Source organism: Pteropus medius, unplaced genomic scaffold (genome assembly GCF_902729225.1).
Source record: "Pteropus medius unplaced genomic scaffold, Ma_sr-lr_union100, whole genome shotgun sequence".
NCBI classification, from domain to species: domain Eukaryota; kingdom Metazoa; phylum Chordata; class Mammalia; order Chiroptera; family Pteropodidae; genus Pteropus; species Pteropus medius.
Window position 1 is genome coordinate 20,752,507 of NW_024340696.1, and position 26,273 is coordinate 20,778,779.

The 26,273-nt window shown below is 36.7% G+C and overlaps 1 protein-coding gene across 2 annotated transcripts; it reads right to left on the reverse strand.

Annotated features, from left to right (window-relative positions):
• Positions 1-2,324: 2,324 nt before the first annotated feature.
• MCHR2 (melanin concentrating hormone receptor 2) lies at positions 2,325-26,273 on the reverse strand. 2 transcript variants are annotated; one of them, XM_039865145.1, is made up of 7 exons: positions 26,262-26,273; positions 18,799-18,801; positions 17,547-17,738; positions 12,079-12,288; positions 7,412-7,606; positions 5,119-5,238; positions 2,473-2,798 (listed from the first exon to the last, which is right to left on the reverse strand). In XM_039865145.1, exons 3-7 carry the CDS (start codon positions 17,726-17,728, stop codon positions 2,483-2,485), a joined length of 1,023 nt encoding a protein of 340 aa, XP_039721079.1. In that variant the 5' UTR covers positions 17,729-17,738; positions 18,799-18,801; positions 26,262-26,273; the 3' UTR covers positions 2,473-2,482. The 2 variants fall into 2 exon arrangements, with proteins under 2 accessions (XP_039721089.1, XP_039721079.1); XM_039865155.1 differs by lacking the exons at positions 18,799-18,801; positions 26,262-26,273 and having other exon boundaries at positions 2,325-2,798; positions 17,547-17,759.

Sequence of the window (26,273 nt, forward strand, 5' to 3'; positions counted from 1 at the left end):
GGGGTGACTTTGTACTTTTAAATAGGTTTCCTATAGAAGAGAATACTTTTGAAAGAGTATCCCAGAATTACGTTCCCAATTATGGTGTGATGAATCCCAGTATAGCCTTACTTCCTCAAGAAACTCAAAGCTTTATTTTCAGGATGCAATTTAAGTTTTTCAGTTAAGGTAGCAAGTACTTGTGGTTTGTTGCTACAGAAATACAATTTATTTCAAAATTATTCACATTTTCCCCTTCAGTTCTGTACCTAAAAATAAGTCAAACGTTTTGTGAGGTGTTTAATCAATTCTGACTCTTTTATTAGATCCATTTATGTGTTCAGGTTTAGGCATTTATTAGTAGTAAGGAAATTACTTGGTGGGGAATTCTTCTGTTGAGCGACAGAGATAAGTACACTTAATCTTAGAAGAAAATGGATTGACGAGTTGTCAATATTGTTTTTCTCAGTTCTGTGATGTGCATTTTCCCACATGCTAGTCTTTCTGAAATTAGGGTACATCTTACTATTAATGTGATTTTTAATGTATTTTTGTTTGCCAAAGGAAATCTTTATTCTTTGTTCAGGAGAAACTATATTAATAAAATATGACTTATTTTATATATGAAAACCTTAAAAATAGAAGCTACAAGCCAGAAGTAAATTAATATGCAAGCAATTTTTATTCACTGATTTACATTAATCGATCAAAATATAAATGAGTCACCTAAAATTGAACAAGCATAGAGGAGGGATACAGTTACAATTTTATGTAATGACAAATACCCAAGTATTAATTAGATAGGTGAAACTAATCATTAACTTCTCTTGAAAGTAAAGGCAAAACTACAAAAACACATAAAAAAGCTATATAAAGGCACAAAAATGAATTTAATAATCACCTTATTAAAATTTTGCACTATGATTAAATTTTTTTACAAATCAATAAATATGTTAAAATAATTTGCTGACCAATTTATGTACTGGAATTATTTGAGGCCTCTTGGAAATGCTATTAGAAAAATGTCTATTGATTTAAAACCATTTAAATCTTTAAAATCGTAATATTTTCTTATTAAAGGCCCCCCCTGCAATAGTAGCCATGACATAGCTTTTGATCGAAATTATAAAGGAGCATCCAGTCTCTATGTGTAGCTCTCCAGACCTCAGTTACAGAACTAAAATATTTCAGATGGGACCTGTCTATGTAGTTCTCACATTGTTTACACGACCTCTCATCTAGATATGAATTTAGATACTACCTTGTTCCAAAAGAGTCTTTAAAACATCCAGAACCAAATGCATAGGGTTAAAAGTAATGTTTCTTGACAATTGAGATACAAAATTGGAGATTAGGTTGTTTAAAAAAAACTGGTCTCTGTGGCTCTTTTATATAAAGGGCTGATTAAAAATCAGTTTCAGATGCCCATGGAGCAAGCCATTTTATGTATTTAGATGAAGGAGGTGGGTTTACAGATTTAATTCACAAACTAATAATATTTACCTTTGTTGAGGATACAGCTTTAAAAGCATTTTTTATTTCTCTACTATATAAAAGTGCATGTTTTATACAAACCAAAAGGGGAAAAGATGGATATATCTAATGAACACTCAAAAATTTAAGGGCTAATTACTTTTTGTACCCTTGAATATATTATAACCTAAAGAGGCCATATCTAAGTGTATGCTTAACATCCTGAAGAATACTCTTATTAAAAAGCAGGTGCTGGTTTTCATCAACTTATTTCTTTCAGACTGATTCTTTCCTTGTAGGGCTGTAAGAGAAAGCACTGCCCCCACCCGCTCACCAAATTATTGGTTCCTTCCTGTATGATAGGTACAGGTTGCCAAGGTGGTGCAGTAAGAAGACAGAAACAGGCAGATCTGGATTTCAACTCAGCTCTTACATAGCTGTGCAGCATTAGTCCTATCGCTTAACTTTTCTGAGCTCAGGAAACTGAGGGAATACTTTCAGCTTCGTTACTTGTTGCATGTGTTAATACATGGTAACTGTTATGCTAACAGGTGAAGCTGATTATCGAAGGCATTAGATTGGATCATACAAAATTGACATTTTTGTAGATTAAAAAAATGGCCAAATTTAGGTCCTTGTTGTAAGGTGGTCCCCTCCTAGGAACTTCAACAGTACCGTTACAAGTAAGACCAAAGTATGCACGGCTCCGTTAGATTTCTTGCTGAGTTTTCAGTCGATGGTCATAAATGGCCATTTTTATTGGTCACTAGTTTATAATATGCTGAAATAACATCTGCAACCGTGGAGCTTGGGTATATTAGACTATCTCATTCCCTACTCCCAATACAGATAAATATTTTATGTCTTGCTAAAGTTAGTATATCATACTCACTGCATGTGAATGGTTACACTTCTATTCTATGCTACTAAGAGTCACAAGTACGCTAGAAGAATAGACACAAGCCCACTGTTTCACTTGCCCTTTGTAATAATAGCAATAACATAGATGGTTGGTGAACCATGTACTCTCCTAAAAACTCGATTTCAAGGTGTTTCCTATATTGCGGATTTCCCTCTCAGTCACTCTCCTTTGCATTTGAGGCAGGCGTTTCCGGAAATTTCCGCTTAGCAGGATGTAGAGAAAAGGGTTAATGCTGCTGCTGGCATAGCTGAGACAGATAGAGAGGTAATAGCTCACATAGAAAGCCAGAGTGGGCTGCTCCATCTGTAAATTCACCAGTTGTATCACGTGATAGGGGGCAGCACTTAGGATAAAGACTGCCACCAGCGCCAGCACCATCTTTGTCAGCTTCATCACTCTCTGCCTGGGAACACTGGGGTTGTAGCTGCAAAGGAAACATTAGGATGGAACATAAACGACTTTAGAAACTATAGGGCAATGATCTCCTAGAACTTTTTGGATAGTTCATTGCTATGCAGTGCAATATGAAGCTCATTTTCTCCCCACTTATTCAGAGCATTGTGAAAAGATTCTTTTTCATTCCTGTTAAAAGTTTTCCAAAATTTCCAAAGCTGGAACATTTTGAGAAACAAATAACTTATTTGAGAAATAAGTAATGTAGTATTAAATAACATAGTATTCAAATTCACAGTATCAAATAAATATATAAGAGTTTCTACTGATATAAATAAATGATTGAATAAAATGAGAGAGGGGACAAACCTTTACAGAAGAATTCCAAAAATATATAAAGATATTCTCTTTTCCAGGAATGGGAGCTTAATTCCCACCCTCCCTCTTCCCTCTTGAGGGTGGGCTATGCTTAATGACTTGCTTCCAAAGAATGGAGAAAGGGAATAGTAACTTTACAGTGGAGAAATCTGGCAAACATTGCCTTAATCCAGTGATCATGGTTAATATCAACAGAGATGTCATGTGGTTATCATGTGACCCCCCTGATAAGTTTTAATGAGAAGGACTTTTTTAAAAAAACACATAACTACAGTCTAATCGTGATACAATATCCGATAAGCCCAGATTGGGGGACATTCTACCGGGTATCTCCTAACTAGTGCTTCTCAGGACTAATAAGTTCACGAGAAACAGGAAAGGGTGAGAAACTGTACAGACCAGAGGAGACTGTAGGGACATGACAGCTAAGTGTAATGTGGTACTCTAGATTGAATACCGGAACAGAAATAGAACATTAATGGAAAAATTGGTGAAATCCAATAAAGGGTAGAGTTTAGTCAACGGTGATGTACCAATGCCATTTTCTTTGCCTTGACAAATCCTCGATGGTAATAGATGTTAATGGGGAAACTGGGTGAAGAGTATATGCCTGTGCTATCTGTGCAAATTTTCTGTAAATTTAAAATTATTCTAAAATAAAAAATATTTTAAAATTCCAAAATTTTATCATGTTATGTCATAGTTAGACATTTTATAAAAATTTCCCTGGGACATGGATGAAGCAGATGAATAAGTCTAAGGAATAATATGAAAAAAAGCATGGCAGCTGAAAATCATTCTAAGACGATTCCTCTGCAGTTATCAAAGGAGGTACCATTATTCCTCTAATTTGAGGCATAACTGGACAGTATGAGCTTCGTTTTATAATTACTCTTAGCATTTCTGAGGAATGTGTTGGGAGCAAAGTGATCTGATTTGGAGAACTGTTTTAAAAGGGCTCAAGCATCCTTTCCAGCTGTCGGTGTCTTGATATTCCATGTGATTTCGTTTCAACCTTCTCACCAATTGAGCTCCCTGTGATACATTTAGAAGCTAATTTTTTCCCCATAACTGTGCCTGCTTCCATTTCTCATTTTTAAATAGACCACCCTTTAACAATATAATATCTCCAAAGAATATCAAGAAATTCTAAGTGGGGAAAAAATGTCAATGGACACCTAAACCTTTGGTACCAGGGTTTTCCACAAATTTTGAGTAATAATGTTTAAATTTTTCACCTATTCTTTTTTTTCTTTTTTTACCTTTAGAGTGTTACACATGGTATATGTGGGAAACCCAGCAATCTTGTCTTTCCAAAACAAATACAATAATCTATTCTAAAGACAAATTTTAATAAAGCCTTTTTTTTTAACCCAACATGTTATAAAATCACTGACTTACACATTTAAACAACTTGGTATGTACAGTTTCAAGCAGAAAATAATTTAGATTTATTCATGCAGTTTTAAAGACAACTATCTTTAAAAGTCCTTCCCAAGTTTACTGTCTTTATGTGTCTTTGGTTTTATTTAGTTCTAATTAATCTTGTCCTATGTATTCAAATATTAATAAGATCATTCTTCTCTAAATTGAAAAATTAAAACACAAAAATAAAAGGTTATACACAACATCTAGGACATTTAAGTATATACACAATTCTGCAAAATATACAAATAAAACAGTTAAATTACATTGTTAATGTAAATATAAAGTTATTCTTTAAATAGAATCTTGAGTTCTGTTTACATTTTTATGAAACTACAGCCTCAGTGATTTCAATATATATCACTGAGAGGTCTTCAAATAGCTGCTCCAAAATATGTCTTATTTTCAGGAAATGTCTCATATAGACATTAATTCCCATATGTCTAAGTGTGGTATGTTTTAAGTGATGTTTAAATTTCTGTTGTGGATGTCTTAGGATCTCTGAATTGTTCTTTCAATAAATAAAGCAAAATAAGGCAAACACTTACCATCTGGCATCCTTATTCTGTTGATACATCTCCCAAGTATAGCATAAAATTAAAATATAGCATGCCAAAATCAAGGGCAAAGGGAAAAAAAAAGTTGTTATCGTCAAATAAAGTGTGTACCTGTAAAATGAGAGATAGAGAAGACATGACTGTTACATTCACAATGCTAGGAACTGGCTTTTACAGTTTATGATTCTGATTTCTCAGGGCCCAGGATAAAGGATTTTCGAGAAAAGATAAGGATTTTTGGGTGCTTTCCTTTAGAGAAGTCTGCTTGCTCCTCATTGTTCACCGACAATGATGCATGTCTGTTCTTCAGCCAAGCTCAGAGCTACTGAGTACGGAGCAGGTAAGGATACTTATTATTATCATTATCTTTAGTATTATTAACAACAATAGACAACAGCAGGTAGCATTTATTATAGAGTAGGCACCAATCTCAGTGCTTTACATATTTTAACCCACTGAATATGTGTAACCCCATGAGCTACATGCCATTAGTATTCTCATGTTAGAAGACAAACTAAGACACAAAGGGGTTAAGTGGCTTGCCAAAGGTTACCCAGCTAGTAAGTGGCAAAGGTGGGATTTGAACCCAGACAGACAATGGAGCTGCATAGCCCTTGCCTGTAACCAAGGCTCAAGATGAGCCTCTTAAAGGGCATGTTGTAAAATCAGCCAATCCTTTCCCAAGTGCTCTGCCAAAAAGAATTCTCAAGTGAGCCAACTCCATTTCTACACAGATGCCAGGTGTCTTCCTTCCTGGCAGAACCTTGGCATTGGTGAAAGAAGACAGCCCAGATTAAGTGGGTATGGACGGGGTGGCAGAGAGTGAGCACCTGAACTTCCAGTCTCAGTTAACCATAAGGCTTTAATTTTAGGAGAAACAACAGAGGCTGAAACCTCAGAATATCCTTTATGATAATCAACCAAAAATAGCAGAAGCAGCTGATGGTGCAAAATAGTTAATCTTTGTTTCTTTGACACAGGCCAAAGTCCTATGATCATTTAGCAAGCCTCATGTGCTCTTCTTTTAGATAGGTTGTGGTCCATATTAATTTATCAGTGCCAGTGATTAACTATCATTTCATCTTTAGATTAGTTGATGGTTTTTGTCTGTGAGTGTAGCCAATGCTGATGGGAGAAATAATAAATAAATAATCAGTCCTATCTATGTTGAACTTCTCAGGGGCTTGCTGTTACTGGACTTGCAATCTTGTAAGGCTTCTACCTCCATCCCTCTTGGTATGTGTTTACATGATGCAGAAATGACTCATCTATTTGACAAGTAGTGAGTGGAAAAAAGGAATCTGCCAGATTGACCTGAGGTGGTATACGAATATATGTAAAAAGCACCTAGCGCAGTGCCTGGCCCTTAGTAGACAATCAAAACATTTTAGTCATAGACTCCAATGCTATGTTCAAAATTTCAAATGAGAAAATTTTGATTTAATTTTTCTTTTCAAATTAAAATGTAAGAAATGCCCGTGTTGGTTGCTGTATTAGTTACCCAGAGCTGCTGTAACAACTTACCATAAAGGGGATGGCTTAAAGCTACAGAGATTTATTGTTTCACAGTTTTGAGGCTGGAGTTTGAAATCAAGATGTCAGCAAGGTTGGCCCCTTTTGTAGGCTCTGAAGGAAAATCTGTTCCTTGCCTCTCTCCTCACCTCTGTAGGTGTTCTTTGGCTTGTAGACACATTATTCCAATCTCTGTCTCTGACTTCCCAGGCATTCTCCTCTCTGTATGTCTCTTCGAATCTCCCTCTCCCTCTCAAGACACTAAACACTGGATATGGGGCCCACCCGAATCCAGTATGGCTTCATCTAAACTTGGTTATATCTGCAAAGACCCTATTTCTAAATAAGATCACATTCACAGGTATTCAGAGTTAGGACTTGAATATATCTTTTTGGGGAACACAAGTCATTCGAATTCCAGTTGCATCTCGATAACGTTGCATCTTGGTGACCCTGAGGCCCTTGTGGAAATTCTGTCCCTCCCTCGATTGCTGAGTTCCTGCTGTGTCTGGTGGCGGGACTCTTTAACATTCATGTTTAAATATATTTGTGCCCACTGAGGTGCCACGATTAAACTCAAAATCTTTTTCTAAAGGTTACCCTCTTTTTAAAATCATGCTATCAACTTGACTGGAAAGCAGAAAACTAAGCAGGGAGACTGGCTGGCAGAGGATCCCCAAGGATACTGTGTGGCAGCTCGTGTGTTGACAAGGAGGATGAAGCACTTCATAACTTAATTCAACTCTATTTTTCTTAAGTTTTAACAACCTACCAGAGTACATCGTCAGGGGATGTTAAATCAAAAGCACAACTCTCCACGCCGTCTTCAAATTTGATGACTTTCGAATAGACCCAGACAGGCAATGCCAGAATAAAGGAAGTGGCCCAGAGGCCCAAATTGATGCAGATGGTCTTGTACCTCGTTCTCCAACTTATAAGTTGAAATGGTTGGACGAGAGCCAAGTACCTGCAAAGCCAGTTAAGAAGGGTTTGAGAACAATCAATAAAAGCACTGAGCTCCAAGGATGAAAGGTTCATGACAAGAGTAAATTATTAGTATTATTATCCTCCCTGAAGCACACCTCTATCAGGGTAAAGGAAAGTTATATTTTTTAAGAGCTGGCTGGTACCTGTAGAGAAAACAACTCTTGACCCTGAAAGTCTGAATAAACCACTCACTGAAATAGCTGTCACTTCCACGAACACACTGATGATGGTAAAATTCTGCCTTGGAAACTTTCTCTTTACAAAGGTTCTCTCTTGTACACAAGGATCTGGAAAACTTTGTCTCCGAACAGGGATTTCCTCCAGGAATGGGGCCCTGTGCCTATAGGATTTGCTGATGTAGAGGCAGGAAGGAGGAAAGCGTGCTGGCTGGTAGGACCCCCAGCAGAATGAGGTTCAGGCCCATGGGACAGGCATTTGCTCAGATGGCTTTACAGTAGGGTCCCCAGTATCTTGAAGGTTCAGTTCACAGAAATCACAGTGACAATAAACAAATGTGACTAGTATAGACAATGCAAATTCCTCAGGGAACTTGAGCTGGAGGTGGAGGGAGAAATGGGCTAAGGGGTTTTCTTTTTTTTTTTCTTCTATTTTTGACCCAGAAAAAAAAGGATAATCATTACTCAAAACTTGAAATTCTGACATATCAAATATATCTGATTTTCCAGCAAATCCAAGAAGAATTTTTCAGAGCCAAATAAAAGCTGAAGGATGAAAAAGAGAGCTCAGACCCCAAAGGAAGGGTATTTGAGATAGCACAGTTTTGCTGGGGGTTGGGTGGTGAAAGGCAGTACTTGTAGACATTAAATAAATGCAAAAAATGTTTCAATGGTCATTTAATTTCCTGTAAATTGTCGTAGAACTACTTGATGAAGATTTATAAAAATGAAAAATTTCCTGTCCCCTTGCTATTTCAATTTCACACAAGAAGCAGGATGTTTTGCATTCAGTTAAGGGACCCCTCGGCATGCAGGGAGAGGTTAGTGGCCCAGCGTTCCCCAGCCGCTTCTCCTTCTGCGTATTGTACCTGCACCACCTCCGGCTAAAGAGAGAAGGCCCCGTCCCGGGTGGGGAAGGGGGTGAGGCAGCGATTGCACAGCAGCCAGCCATCATACTGCCTGGGATTAAAGAATGATGGAGCCATGGCATTAATCAATTAGGAATCTTCTCTGATCATATTCCCACTCCAGCATCACTCCCCCTCCCCTGCCCAGCTGAAAACTCTTAATGGCTTTCCATTGCCTTTTAGATAAAATTCAGAATTCTTACCATGACTTGCAAGGTTTTTCTCCACCTGGTCCTGCCTGCTACTCAAGCTGAAGCTTGCACCGTCTCTCCCTGGCTTCCTACCTGCCTGACAGGATCTGTCTGTTTCCTCCTGCTCTTGCTTCGAGTTCTCATTTAATGGTCTGTGTCTCAGAGAAGCTTCCCGACCATCACTCACACCAGTCACTCTTGAGGAGGATCCATGACTGTAAGTACAGATCGTAGGGAACCTCTACATTTTCTTCCTAGTATGTGTCGCTGTCACTATGTTACCCATGTGACCCTTCAATGGATGTCTTTTTACACCTCTGGAATGGAAGCCGCAAGAAAACAGGAACCTTGACTATTGGTTTAATGCTGCTGTATCTTCTGTTTTGGCATAGTCCCTAGCATATGGTCCATGCTCAATAAATATTTATGAAATGAATGAATGAATAGGGGATTTTGCTTCTACTTACTGACTTTTGAAGTTCTAGAGAATTTATTTACAAAAGTTGCCACCTATGAAAGTCTAGGTAGCTTTTGACTGGAGGCAATTATTTTTAATGTTTTGGATGTTTGCATTTTGTCAAATTGCTTTTGGAGGTAGGAATCACTATTATAACATTCCACACACTGACAGTTATTACTAATTAGAGAAAAAAATGAAAAAGTTGTGAGAAATTTAAAACTTATGATCTCTTATATTCTCAATTAAAATGACTTAAATGTATAAACAATAAAGCATACAGATGGCACTGACATTTGGTTATGGCCTTACAAAGAAAACTCTATTTCTGTTTTATAAAATTGCAAAATTCATTGAATTTTTATGATTTTGGTACAATTAAAACTGTAAGAAATGCAGAGGAGGAAAAGGTTCAGTTTTACAGAATCTTCTTTTGTTTCTGGCTACATAATTCCCTAGAGTAGGGGTCCCCAACTCCCAGGCCGAGAACTGGTACTATTAAGAACAGGGCTGCACAGCAAGAGATGAGCTGCGGGGGAACAACACTTCATCTGTATCTGTAGCTGCTCCCCAGCGCTAGCATCACTGCCTCAGCTCCATGTCAGATCATCAGCTATTAGATTCTCATAGGAGCACCGGACCCTGGTGCCAAAAAGTTTGGGGACCGCTGCTCTAGAGTGAGGTGGGAAGAGGGATAAGGGTCTGAATATCTTAATTCTAAAGTAAAATTTCAGCATACTGTGTTCGTCAGGTTAAAAAAAACCAAAAACATGCTATTCAGGAATATAAGACACACATGCACACTCACACACATGTACACTCACACACATGCTTATAGAAGAAAAACCCATGAACATGAGGAAATACATATAGTTGGCCTGTTCCAAGGCAGACAGTGTCCATTCACTTAATTTATAGTAAAAGATTTACAGAAGAGGTACTACTTCCCCTTTTTAAAGGAAAAGTCAATACTTTCCTGCATTCAGCAGACAGGTATGAAGCAGGTTTTATTATGTCCAGGAGTGGGGTTATGACTGGTAAGGCCTGTACTTTAGGTTGCTTTTCTGCAAGGGCCTGTCCTGTGCTGGGCCCTTCCCCTAATGCTGCAACTCTGGCAAGCTCACCAGACTTTACTCAAGACATTGTCAGCATCGGCTGGCATCAGCTGAACTAACCAGAACTACATAGTATATTGATTAAAAAATCTGATGTTAATTATAAATTGAAAAGCACACTCTATATTTGGAGAATTCTTTTGCAGAAAAGCAGCAGAATATAAAATATGCATTAAATATTTCCATTGGTTTTCATGTCTGAATAACAATCCAGTGAATGATTTATATGTACCTTGTTATTCCTTTGTTTATCCATCTGAAGAACTGTTCATCATTTTTCTACCTCAAAGGCCTACTTGGAAGGGTAAAAGAGGCAGAGCTCAGGAAAACTTCTGGGTGGAGCCAGGGAATTTAACACAGCACTCAAGATTGACAGTTATTCATTCATCGATATGTTTTGAGCACCCATGTGCCAGGCACTGTTCCATAGACACCTGGGATGTATTTGTGATCAAAGACCCTGACTATATGGAATTTACATGTGAGGGGTAGCTAAACAATAAACAGTGCACACATACATTCACACACAAAGTAAGTTAAACTATGTAATATATTTGATGCAAGAGAGAGAGAAAAAGTAAATCAGAACAAGGGGAATCATGTGTGCTGGTTTGGGGTTGGGATTGGAGTGGGAAGAAGGTAGTTGGAGATTTTCAGTGGGTTGTACTCTAAGACAATCCTGTTTTATATATTACTGTTGTCTTTAGGTCTTCTTTCTGTTTGGGGAATGCTGCTAGGACCCGGTGTGGAAGTTCTGGTGTCTAGATGAGGCAGGGCACATCTTACCTTGTATGCTTCTTAAAGAGGCTAGATGGTGGGTTAATTACAAGCTACTTGCCATCTCTAGAGACAGCCTGGGTCTGCAGTGGGCTCCACCACTCACTGGCTCCATAAGTATGCACCATCACCACCATCTGCTCAAATAACATTAGTGTATATGGTGAATAAATATGGCTATGTCACATTCCAGGTCACGGTCAAATAAATTTCTAATCATACAAAATAGCAGCATTTGCATTAAACAATCATAATGATAAGTGTAAAAGAAGTAAAAGATGGTCTTCTTCATACTGGGACATCTCTTCACAGTACATTTCTGCTCCACTGATTCCTTCAAGCTGCTAGGTGATAGCAAGAATATGTGAGACATGAACATGCCAGACATAGCTCTGGACAGAAAGTAAGGAGACCTACTTCAGTTCTCAGCTCTGCCTCTGACTCTATGTGCCTTCAGCAAATCCCCTCACTTCTTGGGGCCTCAGCTTTTTTGTTGCAAGAATGTTGGCAGAGGGAGCATTCATTCTGGTCTTCAACATTTCATGATTTTGAGATCTTTTTATCTTGCAGTGAATTGTAAATAAAACAGAGGTCAAAAAATAATTAGAAAAAATGGTATTTTAGTGTTTTTAAGCTTTCTATTTAAAAATAGATTTCTGTGAAAGTTGGTGCAAAGTTTCTTAAGTAATTAATCCTACAGTGAAATAAGCAAGGAAGAGGAGCTGTGCTGTTACAAACCAGCACTTATGTTGCTTAAACTGGGATGAACTTGGGGAAGCACAGACAACTCTGAATTATGCCAAGATATTTCAAAATCTCTTCACTTACCTGTCCACACTCATTACAGTCATGATGGCACTACAGGCAAACTGGTTGCAGGTATCCAGGGATGTAATGATGGTGCAGAGAGGCCCCCCAAAAACCCACTCTCCTCCCTTTGCCCACTGGTGAATAAGAAAAGGCATTCCAATGATGTGGACCAGATCAGCCACAGCCAGGTTGCAGATATAAATGTCAGGAATAGTTTTATTCCTAGACCTGAAAGAAATGGAGAGAAACTGAAGACTGACATTGAAAGCATGCACCTTCTTCAATTTATGCCACCTGTTACAATTTTTCAATTGCCAAATAGATTTTAAAAGTTAAAAGAAAACCTTGTAAAACTAGAATTACAGTTCCTACCTCATGGTGGTACTGTAAGGGTTAAATAAGAAAAAAAGGAAAAAATTAAAGGAAAACCTTCACAAATGCCTAGTTTTGTGTATATATAAACATTTTGATCTAAATAGATGATAACTAACTGAAGTGGTTTAAAAATATGTCCACACATTCTTTGATACTACTTTCAAAATATGGAGCCTAATTCCCTCCCCTTGATTGTGAACTGAACTTAGTAGCTCACTTTTAACAAGTAAGATATGGTGCAAATGACAGTGTGTGACATTCACAGTTAGGACATAAAAGCATCGTGGGGTTTTCTCCTTGCTCTCTCTTGGGTCACTTTCTCTGGGGAAGCCAGCTGTCATCTTGTGAGAATACTCAAGTAACTGTCTGGAGAGGTCCACGTGGAGAGGAACTGAGGCCCCCTGCCAGCAACTAACACTGTCTTGCCAGATGTATGAGTGAGCTACCTTGGAAGTCAGTGCTCCAGCCCCAGACTGCTGCCCTCGAGGACTGCTTGACTGCAACTTTTTGAGAGATTCTGAGTCAGAACCACCTGGCTAAGCCACTGCTTGGGTTCTTGATCCTCAAAACGTGTGAGATAATCAATATTTATTGTTTTAAGCCACAAATTTTGGAGTATTTTCTATATAGCAACGGTTTATACTAACTCTAAACTCACTCAGGAAAAAGGCTTAATCTTTATGTATCCCTAGCACAAAACAAAACAAACAAACAAAAAAACAGCTGAACAGGGAAAATAAATGGTTTTGTATTGTGCAAAGCATTTTTCCCACTGAAGTGTAAGTTCAAATCCTGAGACCATTGTTTAAAAAAATTTCAATCACTACTTAGAAAAATTTCAATAAAATCTAACCCAATAGGAGAGCCTATTAAAACTCTGAAATTTAGACAGTGTGAAGATATCTGAAATGAGTGGACTGGTAGAGAATGAACTCATGTCTCTTGCTGGGGGAGTAAATTCAATGTTACCTAGATGTGACACTTTCCGCTGTAGGTAAAAGAATTTTCCGAGGGCAGAAATTTCAATTTTAAAATCAGTTAGTTCCTATCATCAAGGATTGGGACATTCAGTAATAAACAGGCATTATCTTTACCTGGGAGATGCTTTCATTAATTTAACCAACATTTCATTGAGCACCAATTATATGTTAGGCATAATATTATGCCGTGGGACTGCAAAACTAAATAATCTATAAACTGTAACATGGAGGAGCTTGTAGTCTAGACAAATGATCACATTACAATGTGATGAGAGAAAGCTAGATAGAGCAAGAACAAGGAATACACAAAAGGGAGCTTTGCCCTCTCCTTTGGGGACAATCAAGGCAGATTTCTTGGCAGAAGTGGCATCTGAACTGAGGACAAATTAGAATTTAAATAGCACATAAGAATTAGCCCTAAGGTTATGCCACAGTTGCTAGTTGACTCTAGATTCAGAGCTATTACTCTATGGCTTGGAAGCTAGCGTGTGTCTTTATTATTCATGGGCTGCAAATTCTATGGGCTGTGAACCCTGAGCCATCAAATCCTCATGTGAGACATCAGTCTGAGTGAGGATATTTTAACCAGCACCTGGCAACATGCACTGAGTGGAGAAGTTACTGCTACTGAGTCCTTATTCAGCAATCGTGCTCTGAGCACTGCTGACGCTACTACAAAGCAGGCTGGTTCTTTGCCCCAGGAGATTGCTGGCTCATGTCAGAAAGACCAAGGAGAAGAGACTAGAGGAAAGGAACGTGTCAACCAAAAGAGCAGCCAAGTGACTGTCCTTGGTCTCTCATTCTTGGTCTTTCCAGGCCATTGAGTGTAGAAGATGGAGAGGGAGAAAGGGATGGGAACAGATACCAGAGGTCAGGTAGAGAGAGTTCCACATTCAAAAACAAAACAAAACAAAAAACAAATTAAAAAACCCACATATCAAAACAAAAGCAAAAACACAACAACAAAAATCTTACAAATCTTAGACTCTAAGTAGATGCTTTTTCCATTTGAATTAGGATATAAACTGTAAGTGGCTGCTTAGGTCTAATCGCAGCAGTTAGATCTGTGGCCCTTGCTCTTCTTTAGACAGACACTGTCCTTTATCGATAATATATTATGGTAATTCCATTGATGAGGACAGAGCGGGCCATTAACTGGCAATTAAAAGGAATGAAATAAAAGTGTTTCTAGATGGTATTCTGTACAGAAAAAGAGAATTCTGAAACAAATGATGTATTTATCTGGGCATAAAATATGAGGGCAATAAAATAACACATACTTATTATTGCTTTCTTTACTAAAAGTGACAGCATAGAAAATATAAATAACTTGCATTCTTTTTTTTAGGTCCAAGTTATTTTCATGTGTCCTATTACCAGATTTTATTAGATTTCTGTCTCTCATGACTCAAACATTTAAAATTAAACATGTAGAGTACTAATCATTTTGGCTAACATGTTTTCCATATTGTTAACATGGTCCTATCTAATGTTCACTAATTTGAAGAATGATGAAATAAATTATAGTATCCCATAATCCTATACAATAAATGATGTAGTTGTTACAAATCATAGTTTGTAAGTATATATAATCAAATGGGAAAAATACTTATTAAGTAAAAAGGTCCCAATCGTGTACATAGTATGACTCCAAATTTATTTAAAAATTTGTTTAATAACATGTCAAGTGATCACAGTGATTATCTACTTGGTAATAGTAGTATAACTGATTTTGACTTTATCTTTTGTATATTTTTATGTTTAAAAATTTTTTCTTTTAAAAACATGTTTACTTTTTGCATCAGAAATAACAATATATGCTATGGATTAAATGAAACTAACAAAACATATAACATCACACATGTAGAAGGCTTTGCTAATCAGCTTGTTCTCAAATTCATTTCCCACCCTTCCCCAGCTTTATTCTCTCATGACTCAGGTCTCCTTGCCAACTGGCTATTGGTTAGTTTTGGCCAATAAGAAGCGCTATCAGAGGGAAATTGGAGGGTAGGAAGAGAGGAGAGGCCAGGGTATTTCCTTTCTTTCTCTGTTGTTGGCATCTCTGGGAGTGGCTGTGTCTACTTCCATGGCTTCACCTTCTCCCTACAGCCCCCACTTCATGGTCCCAGATCCCACTGTGACCACAGGTCCCACCAGGCAGCCCAGACTCCTGGGATCTGTAAAACCACTTCCTCTTCTCTATGCAGCTCAGGGCCTGGAAAGAGGTTGTGGTGTTGGGGTGAGAATGGTGGTAAGGTGTGGTAGTACCTTCCTGCCTTTATATCTGGGTCCCCTCACCAGCCCTTATTTGGCATTTAGCTCTAGTTGCAATAAATTCCTATTGTGAGCCAAACTCCATGAATTCGTAGTGATTTAGTGAAGAGCTGTGCTGAGAAGACTTCTGAGTCCTCACACAGGCTCCTACTATAGGACAGACCTGTGTGACTAGAGAGGACTGCCAAGGAGGGGAGAGTTTAGAATAGAGTGGCATATTTGCCAACTCTGCTCTAGATACATAGTGTAATATAGTGGTAAGAGAACCTAAGTGGGATTCTATTTTTATTTGTATGCCCTCATTTGTTGTGTCCTTGGGCAAGACATTCAACCCGTTTAGATTCCAGAGTTGTCTTGGTGTATTGGACCATAGTAATAAGGGTCTCCCACCAACTTTCCAATTCATTTGAACAAATGTGGCTGTGAAGTTCTGCAGCATCCAAAATGTAGGGTGTATGTGCAGAAAGTTATGAGTCAGTCCCAACAAGAGCTTACATATGGCTGACACTCTGGGAACAGTAGAGGGCTGGATGAAAGGGAGCCACTAGTTATGATTGAAGCTGGGTAGGGAAAAGGAAAAGACCTTGTTCTAAGCATTTTCTCTTCCTTTCAGCAACTGTATTCCATTAGACCGTTTGTGTTCCTTTAGGTTAATGCACTCCCTGTTGTAATCTCTGTTTAAAATGTAGACACCATTGAAAGGGTTAAAAAGTACGGAGTTTTAGTAATTCATGATTTAGTGTGAATTAGTTGATGACAGGGAGTTGAGGGCAAGGAATGATAGAACGGACACTTTTATTTATTGAGAGACAGGGCACCCCTTAATCTCTGTTCTCTTGAAGCAGTCTGTCAGTAAATAGGAGAAAGATGTGTTCAGGAAGTAGAGATGAGGAATGATACAGAAAAATGTCATCTCTTTTATTGAGTTACTTTCTTAGGGCCCACTGTGGCTGTGGAGAACAGCTGAGTAATAGGATTGAGTTCATCTTTCTCCGAAGAATAAAAGAGGAAAATATTATAATTGGTCTCATTTTCCTCCTACACTTTCTAACCTGGCTTCCTTTTGACCTGCTATGTATTTAAAGTATGTAAAGACTAATAATGATCTGGTCTTATTTCTTTATAGTCACCCCCTTCATACACAAATCACTTCTTTATTTAAAAACAAAAACAAAAACAAAAACAAAAAACCACATAGAACATTCTATTCTGGAGGCTCCATCTTTTTTAAAGCTTTTTTTTTTTGTATATATGTTTCATATACATTTCTAGTCTTCGTATGGCCAAGTCAGAATTTAGTTCATTGCTTGCTTCCCAGTGTCACTATGTCTCTCAGTTTGGCCTACTTGGGAGTGATCTGTGTTGAGGGGGACAATCCACCATCTATGACTGCCTTAATCTTTGGATGATCAGGTAGAGTTTCTCTCTTGCCCAAGTGAGTGAAAAAGAGTCTCTTTCACAAGTCAGCTTCTTGTTGCTGGAAAATTAAATGGTTGCATTGCAGTTTCAATCTTTGCCTGGGCACCACCTCCAGAGATTCTGAATTCATTGGTCTGGGGTGAAACTGTGTTTTAGGATTTTAAAAAGCTCCCCAGGTGATTTTAATATGTAGCTCAGATTGAGAATTGTTGCTCTAAAAATTCACTAACCCAGCAGTAAGATTTGGCTTAGGTCTTTTTGAGATCTACAACTCAGATGTTACTTAATACATAATGAAAATATGTGTGGAATCTTCTTTAATTATCTTAAACAAATATTTCCCAAACCTAATTTCATTAAGAAAAAGTCCCACAGGAGGGAAAGGATTCACTTAGGGAGTATGGAATGTCCCTAAATGTGGAAAAGGAGAAGCCTTACCTAATTATAGTGACTACAATGAGGATGTTGCCGATCAGCCCCATTGAGCAGATCATCCCAATCATAGAAGGGAGGATGACTGTGTCCACAATGCTGAAGGTTTGATAAGCAAACTCTTTATTCATAGATTTGTTCAAAAGTTCAGCAGAAGTGTTCCAACAGGAGGAGTGAAGTGATTTCATTGTTCATGAACTTCCAGTGGTTAAAACTATGAAGGAATAGGAAGTGATTTATTTAATGGATTTTTGAGGCAGTTCCCTCAATATAGATTTTCTTTAACTTAACTCAAAAAATATTTATTGGGGCCTTCTTTGCACCAAGAATCCATGCAACAAAAGATTTCAGGGTGAGTATAATTGCTCCGATCATAATGATATCACAGATTACCAGAAGAGATATGTAAACAGCAATTGCAGAATGGTGGCCCATGATAGTGTGCACATGTTATCACACTTTACTGTGGTATATGCTTTGAGCATACTAATATTTGCTCAGTGCACACTAGTGCTGGTTGTTTATAGCTGGCATCTGTTCTTATTGGCCTATGTATCTAGTTGTACTGGCTAGTACTACTAAAACACTTAGATTGTTAAATATATCTTCCCTGTCTGCTATAAAGTACAAGGGGGATACCAATTCTGATTGGTTAGGAATGGAATGGGATAAGACCTCCTGAGATGATTCCTGAACTATCTTGAAAGATGAGGAAGACTTAGCTCAGGAAAGGACAGTGTGGGAAGGGAAAATTATTGTAGCTAACGGGCGTACCATGCATAATGAGGAATTATGGTACAAGAAAATTTGCCCACTAATCGACCTAAAGATAAACAAGTAAACATACAAAACCAAAGAGAACTGGAAAATTATTGGCTGGACACACCATCTTGATAAAAGACATTTTAAAAATGCCATCTAAGTCTGATTTCTGGTAATGGTAAACTGGGTAACTCAGATTAACCCTCCCACTGAAAACAGTAACATATGCTGGACAAAATGTATATCTCTGTGTGTGTGTACAGCAATTTAAAAATACTCAAGCTCTGAAAAGTTAGTGGGTCCTTCCTGGCCAGTTTTTGCATGAGATCCCGTAACTGGGAGGTAAGCAGAATATTGAAGCACCAAGGCTATCTTTATCCAGAAGGTACTTATCAATGACACAACAATTTGTACCCTGGTTCCATGTCTGTATTGTGTCCAGAAGGAAGTCAAGGCCCACGGCCTATTGAAGGTGAGGAATTTTGCAGGAGAACACTTCCTCTGAGCTGGAGCCCCGGGTTCTACATCCTCAGGTATGATTGAACCAGATTTAGATCTTCCTCGTCTACCTCCACAACTATTGGCATCTGCTGAGAGAGTTGCCTTGGCACCTTTGCAATGGAGAAGAAAAAGGGAAGAAAAAGAAAAGCAGACTTCTCTGGGAGGTTGTGGTTCCTGGAGGCCCTTCTCTGGGAAGATTCAGAAGAAACCTCTCTAGATTTGCATCCCGAGTAGGCAAAACTTAGTTAGGCCAGGAATTCTCAGGCTTAAATTTAGTATGAGGTGGTCCAGGATGGTGAAGACTGCTAGGTACCAGGCAGATGTAAATGAAAATCTTCTTACAAAGGAAAAACAGCTATCCTAAGGTCTCAGAGAATCCTCACAATATTTTTGAAGGTAATAGCCATTAAGCAGTCAGATACAAATGTTGCTTATATAGCTCAAAATGGACTAAAGATGTAAACGTAAGACCCTAAACTGTAAAACTATAAGAAGAAAGCAGGAAAAAGCTCTTTGACACTGATCTTGCTAACAATTATTTGGATATGATACCAAAAGTGCAAGGAACAAAAGCAAAACTAAACAAGCAGGACTACATCAAACTACCAAGCTTCTGTACAGCAAAAGAAACAATCAACAAAATGAAAAGGCAACCTATAGAATGAGAGAAAATATTTGCAAACCATCCATCTGCTAAGCGGTTTATATCCAAGATATATAAAGAATTCATACAACTCAATAACGAACTATAGTTTGATCAAAAATGAGCAAAAGACTTCTATAGATATTTTTTTCCCCCAAAGAAGACATACGAATGGCTAACAGGTACATGAAAAGATGCTCAACATCACTAATCATCAGGGAAATGAAAATTGAACTCCACTGAAATATCTCTTTATACCTGTTTGGATGTCCAATATTGAAAAAAAAAAAACCCCAGAAAATAACAAATGTTGGCAAAGATGTGGAGACAAGGGAATCCTTTTGCATTGTTGGTAGAAATATTAATTGGTACAGCCACTATGGAAAACACTATGGAAGTTCCTCAAAAAATTAAAAATAGAATGACATATGATTCAGTAGTCCCATTGAATGGTATATATCTGACAGAAATGAAATCGGTATCCCAGAGATAGCTGTACATCCATGTTCATTGCAGCATTATTTATAATTGCCAAGATATGAAAACAACCTAAGTGTGCACTGATGGATGGATAAAGAAAATGTTATACACACATACCACACACACATACCATGGGATATTATTCTGCCATAAAATGAAGGAAATCTGCCTTTTATAACAATGCAAATAGACCTTGAGGCCATTATGCTAAGTAAAATAAGTCAGAGAAATCTGTATGTCCTTACTTATATGTGAAATCTAAAAAAGCTGAACTCATGAAAAATAGAGAGTAGAATGGTGGTTGCCAGAGGCTGGGTGGTGGCTAGTGGGGAGAAATGAGGAGATTCTAGTCAAAGGGTAGAACTTTCCAGGTATAAGATGAATAAGTTTTGGGGATCTCATGTACAGCATGGTGACTATAGTTAATAGCATTGTATTATATACTTGAAAGTTGTTGAGAGAGTAGATCTTAAATGTTATCACCATATAAAAAGATAATTATGTGAGTGAGTTAACTAACCTTATTACAGCAATCATTATGTATTAACTAACATTATGACGATCATTTTGCACTATATTCATGTGTCAAAGCATCACATCGTACACCTTAAACTTACATATTTATATGTCAGTATATCAATAAAGCTAGAAAAAACAAAAGAAAATGTGGTATACACACAATGGAACATTATTCAGACATAAAGAAGAATATTCTGTTATATGCTACAATGTGGATGAACCTCCAGGACATTATTCTAAGTGAAATAAGCCAACCACAGAAGAATATTGCATGATTACACTTACATGACATATCCAGTGTAGTCAAACTCATCAATAGGAGAATGGTAGTTGCCAAGGGCAGGCATAAGGGGAAATGGGGAGTTGCTGTTAAATGGGTAGAAAGTTTTAGTTGTTCAAGATGAAAAGGTTCTAGAGATCTGCTGTACAACACTGTGCTTATTCAGCATTCGACATCATACTGTTCACTTAAAATTTTCTTAAGAGGATTGATCTCATTTTTTTTTTATCAAAATAAAAAATATGCATGTGAGAGGACAAAATGGATGTTTGAGAAATGAGGTAGGGTGAATGTTTCATGTTCTAGATTGACTATTTCAGTCAGTAGCCTATTCGTAAAATGTGATCACAAATTAAGACAGTAAAAGAACAAGCCTCACAGGATATTTCTAAGACATATGACCAACAAAAGGCTGTTGTTCAGATTAAATGAAATATATACACACCAATAAGAATAATATAAATAATTCAACAGAAAAAATGTCCAAAGACTTCAACAGGCATTTACAAAACAGGTATCCAATGGTCAATAAACATTTTATAAGACATTCAATATCATTGCTGACAAGGAAAAGGCAAATTAAAAACACAAGGGATACCTATACATACCTATCAAATTGGTAAAAAATTTCAAGTCTGACACTTCCAAGTGTTGGTGAAGATATGGAGCCACAGAAACACTCACCACTGGTAGAAGTATAAATTGATACAGCACTGTGGAAACCAGGGATGCATTATTTATTAAAGTTGAATAAATACCTGGTATCCTATGACCCAGAAACTTCCCCCTAAGTGCGTTATGCTTAGAGATATACATGCTTATGTATACCAGGAGAAGTGGTTCAGAAATGTCACAGAAATATCTATTTTAAATATTTTAAACTGAAAATAAGTCAAAATGCCTATTAGCAATCGGATGGTTAATTAGATTGTGATATATTCACACAATAAAATACTATACAGCACTAGGAAGAAACAGACTCTAAGTACACACAATAACATGGATGAATCAAATAACTTAAGGTTGGGCAGAAAGCAAAAACTCATACAGTATGATTCATTTACATAGAATTTAAAAACATGAGCAAAAACTAATCTATATAGTATTAGGAATACATATAATTATGGTAAAAATATAAAGAAAAGTACAGAGTGATAACTGGAAAAGATTGATGGTCACCTCTAAAAAGACTTTCCAGGTTATATTAACAGTAAAAGTAGTTTTAAGAAAGCAGTCTAACATCTGATCATATGTTTTCAAGGTAATAATCTAAATCTCTGTTCTTTCTTCTTTATTAATACTTACCTACTCTTAATTTTCCTACTATGCTTCTGTTCTCTTTTACTTTTCCATTTAGTTATTTCATACTTTAAAAATCATCCAATATAAATGTTAACTTTGATTATCCTACTGTTAATGCTGAAATTTGATGCCAAAATGTATGCAAAAATTCAGCAAAAGGCCATTCTCAGGCAAATCAGCTATATATGTCTGACTGGCTGATCTCACTGAAGAATTTTATGCAGAAATTCGTGCTTCAATATTCAGTTATATTCACAGTCCGTTACTTCATGTTTTTTTAAGACAATAAATGTGGCTATTTAAACAAGTCAAGATGATCATTTATTTAAATTTTCATTATGTTATTTAAATCATGAGAAACCAATGTTTAAGAGAGATGGGGGGGACACACAAAAATCCAACATTTAAGATGAGAGATGAAAATTAACTTTTATGACAGTTTTGTTTTTAACAGTTCCCACAAGTTTAAAAAAGAAAATATGATTACATATTCAAATTAATATGGATTACATATTCAAATTAATAGGTTTGGGGAACATATTAATTTTGGAAATGATTTACATTTAAGACATAGGCAAACTTTTCCCAATTAATTATGTATAGCAATATCTATTATCTCCCAAATTATTTATGTATTTCAGTATCTCTTCTCCAAATATAATCTATAGGAATATGACTCCTCAAATTTTAGCCAACAGTCATGCTAGTGTGTCTCTAAGACTAATGGTCTCACATCTAAGATTTGTGAGTATAATCTAAATGGCTACATGTTAAGATTTTTTTCTTTAATTTTTAACAAAAAAATTTGCAAGGTCAGAGGGCTCACTTGTTATTGACAACTCATAGGTTATTGAAATTTCACCCCAAATCTCTTCAGCCTCATGCATCCATCTCTGTACCTCTTGCTTTATCTCCCTGCTTTCAAGTTCTCTGAGGAAGATGGAAACTTCAGGAAGTGGGAAAAAATGATCTGTAAAATAATAATTATACGTGGAAAGACCTCTGAGAGTAAACTATAATCTTTAATCTAAAACCCGTACTCATGCCACTAAAAACCTGACAAAGTAAGAGCACTGTTACCTTGGCAGTCGCTCTTTTTCCCTGCTGTCAATTAAAATTTCGTGTTTAACATCTCCTATAAATGTTGAAATTCGAAGTAAAGGCAAATTGGCATATCTATGAAAATTACATATAATTAAAATTTTGTGAATCCTTCTGTCATATTTATAAGAAATTTCTTGTTTTACCAATTCATTTAATTTTAATTTAAAAAAATTTAATTTAAGAAACTCCTCATTCAAATAATAAATCCATCTCAGGGAAAATAAACTTGTCTCTCATCATGTCTCGTTAGCTAGCTGTGTCAGGTAGCGGCCTGTTTTCCTTTCAGGTTTATGACTGCTGAACATGAAAAGCTAGTGTCCAAAAATATCTGGTGCTTCATAAGGCTCATCAGGTACTGTACAATTATGTTCCTATCCTTAATAGACATTGTTCATTAGTTAAATATACTGATGGTTATTAAATATTAGCTGTTGAAAAAGTTTTAAGCATTATTATTTAAATTATGTTCATATTTTAAGTATTGTTAATATTTACTCAGAAGGTTATTTTTTTGAATCTTTTATGCAAAGAATCTCTCAATTCTTAAATATGATTTAATTATATCTAAGGGCCATTTTTATCCAGGACAACTCTCTTTAATTTTATAATGAAAACCAATGCTTAAATAAGATTAACTTAATAAATACTCCTTTGCAGAAAACTCCCTGTGCATTCTCTGTCTGTCCTCATGTGGTTCCTCTGGAATGAACACATCCACCCAGGTAGTAGAGTAAATACCTTCCCCTTGAAACTTTTCTAGGTATAAAACACTTTCTCAGTTGTTAAATTGCAAAATTTGACACTTATTTGGAATATAACCACAGAAAATTGGTCTTAAATAGTTGAAGATGCCTTTATGTAGGTAGATATTTTTCTTAAAAAAATGGAAATTTATGCTCATGAAGTCGTTACTGAAAGAAGACTGACAGTGTCAGTTTAATGTATTCTGATTCACATCGTTCATCTATATAAACTGACATCTTCATACATACACAATTTATTCATGATGACTAGGACAAGCAAAAGGAGGAATAATTTGAAGGAAATTAGATTATTTTTTTTTAAAAAAGAGAGTGTTAAGAAGTCTAAAAAGTGATAAGAAAATGTAGATGACAAGTAACAGGATGCAGAGAATACATCAAAAGAACTAACAGATGATGAGTTTGCTTACATTGCAGTGATAATTTCACACAATTTTGATTATTTTAAAAAATAAATCCTAAAATAATAATTCTTAACTATTTTTCAGTAAACATAGTCATGATGATAGGATTGAGTGAATCTAATGAGCCAGCTTTATGGTTACTTGCTACTATTTTCAAATTAAATAACAGAAAAAATATTATATGGGGAGAAAAGCCTAATAACTAGCAAAATCAATAAGGATGTTTAAATAGCCACCAAACACAAGATATAACAATTGCTTTTTTACCTGCTACACCCCTGACTTCTCCCCGCCCTCCACACATAAACCTGTGGGTCCAAAGTTGTATAGATTTGGTCTCCAAGTTATGGTCCAACTATCTGGGGCCTCATTATTTTTCACCGGATCCACCTATCTCCTTCCATTCTATTAAATATCTTTTTGGGGAATCTCAATTTTAATTATCTCCAGGCATGCTAGTTTTTATGTCACTCATTCATTCAACAATCATTATACTGTCTATTAAGAGCAAGATGGACAAGATTTCCACCTCCTGGAGTTACATTCTAACATATTAGAGTTCATGGTTGTATTGGTGGTTACATGAGTTTATGGTTTATATAAATGCACTGTGTTCTGACACTTGCAACCTGCAACTTTGTTTAACTAATCTCTTTAAGTCTCAATTTCCTCTTTGGTAAAACAGTAATAACAGTATCTATCTCAAAGTATTGTGATTAATATGATAATATGAATAAGTGTTGAGCATACTGTGTTCTAGTAAGTGTTCACTTAATGCCAGTCATTATTATCATTATCATCATCATCATTATGCAGTAGTTTGCTTAGTGGGTTACAGAACCAGGGGATGGGGATGGAGTGGTAAGAATTGTACGAATGAGTTGTGAACCAAGGCAGGAGTGAGGTTAAGGCTGCCATCTTTTAATCTTTTCTCAACAGTGAGCAGGTTTAGAAAGGGTAAACTGAGGCATATTAGAATTTTTTTTCAAGAGTTTAATTGAGCAAACATTGATTCAAAGCAGGCAGCACCAAGCTGAAAGTGGTTAGGAGCACTCTGTTCACAGGAGCTAGGGCTAAAGGTTTTAAAGAGAAGATGCAGAAGCAAAGCACGGAAATTATTTGATTGGCTATAGCTTAAGGTCATCTATTTAGGAAAGCCTAGTTGGTTCTTTGTGATTGGTTGTTCTTAAGTGTTATTTTCTCAGATTCAATGCATAGACTCTGGCTCAGGTTTTTGGTTTGTTTACATAGGCTACCAAGGGCCACTTCAGTACAATGCACTTCTTGTTTATTATTTTAACATAATGCAGTACCAGTTTTTAGCTCAAAACATTTTAGACAATAAAGAAAGCCAGAGGGCGGGGGACCACTTCCATGATCCCGTTTCTATCTATTGATCGTCTAGACTGTGGCTACAATGAATTGATCTAGACATGGGAAAATCAGTCTTGATCACCTCTCACAGCCGGAAGGAAAATCTTCTAGGGGTCACTCCATCTCTCATTTCTCAGTTTTCCATATATCTCTAAGCAACAAGGGGAAGCTGTAGAGATAAGACTGTGGAGTTTATCCTAACGATGAATACACCACGAGTTGGTGATAATGATGTAAAAATATGGCCAAATTGGGTGTGTTTTAAACATACCTACCACTTCATTTTTATACTCCTTAGGATAAGGAGTAGACAAACACTGTAATCAGTGCAGCCTAAACAACTGAACATTATGCTCACCCTTGATTGGTACAAAGGTATTTCACTTTTTATCCCAAACATTCACAGCCTCCTTCATTTGTCTTTTTTTTTCTAACCAGAGAGAAGTTTCTCTCCACTAAAATGATGAAGGAATTGGACCTCACATCTAGTTGTAGGTATGCAGACAGAAACAAATGCAGGAGAATTCGTGAGTTCTTTAGCTTATATAATGGAGAGGAGTGCTCTTCAAGAAAAAACAAAAGTACAAAAACAAATTTAAGTGC

Coding starts and splice junctions, on each gene's coding strand:
- MCHR2 (XM_039865155.1), bottom strand. CDS start 17,728: ATGAAATCACTTCACTCCTCCTGTTGGAACACTTCTGCTGAACTTTTG. Junction 12,289..17,546: donor ATTGTAGTCACTATAATTAG/GTAAGGCTTCTC, acceptor CATTTCTTTCAG/GTCTAGGAATAAAACTATTC. Junction 7,607..12,078: donor ACTGTAATGAGTGTGGACAG/GTAAGTGAAGAG, acceptor CTGGCTTTGCAG/GTACTTGGCTCTCGTCCAAC.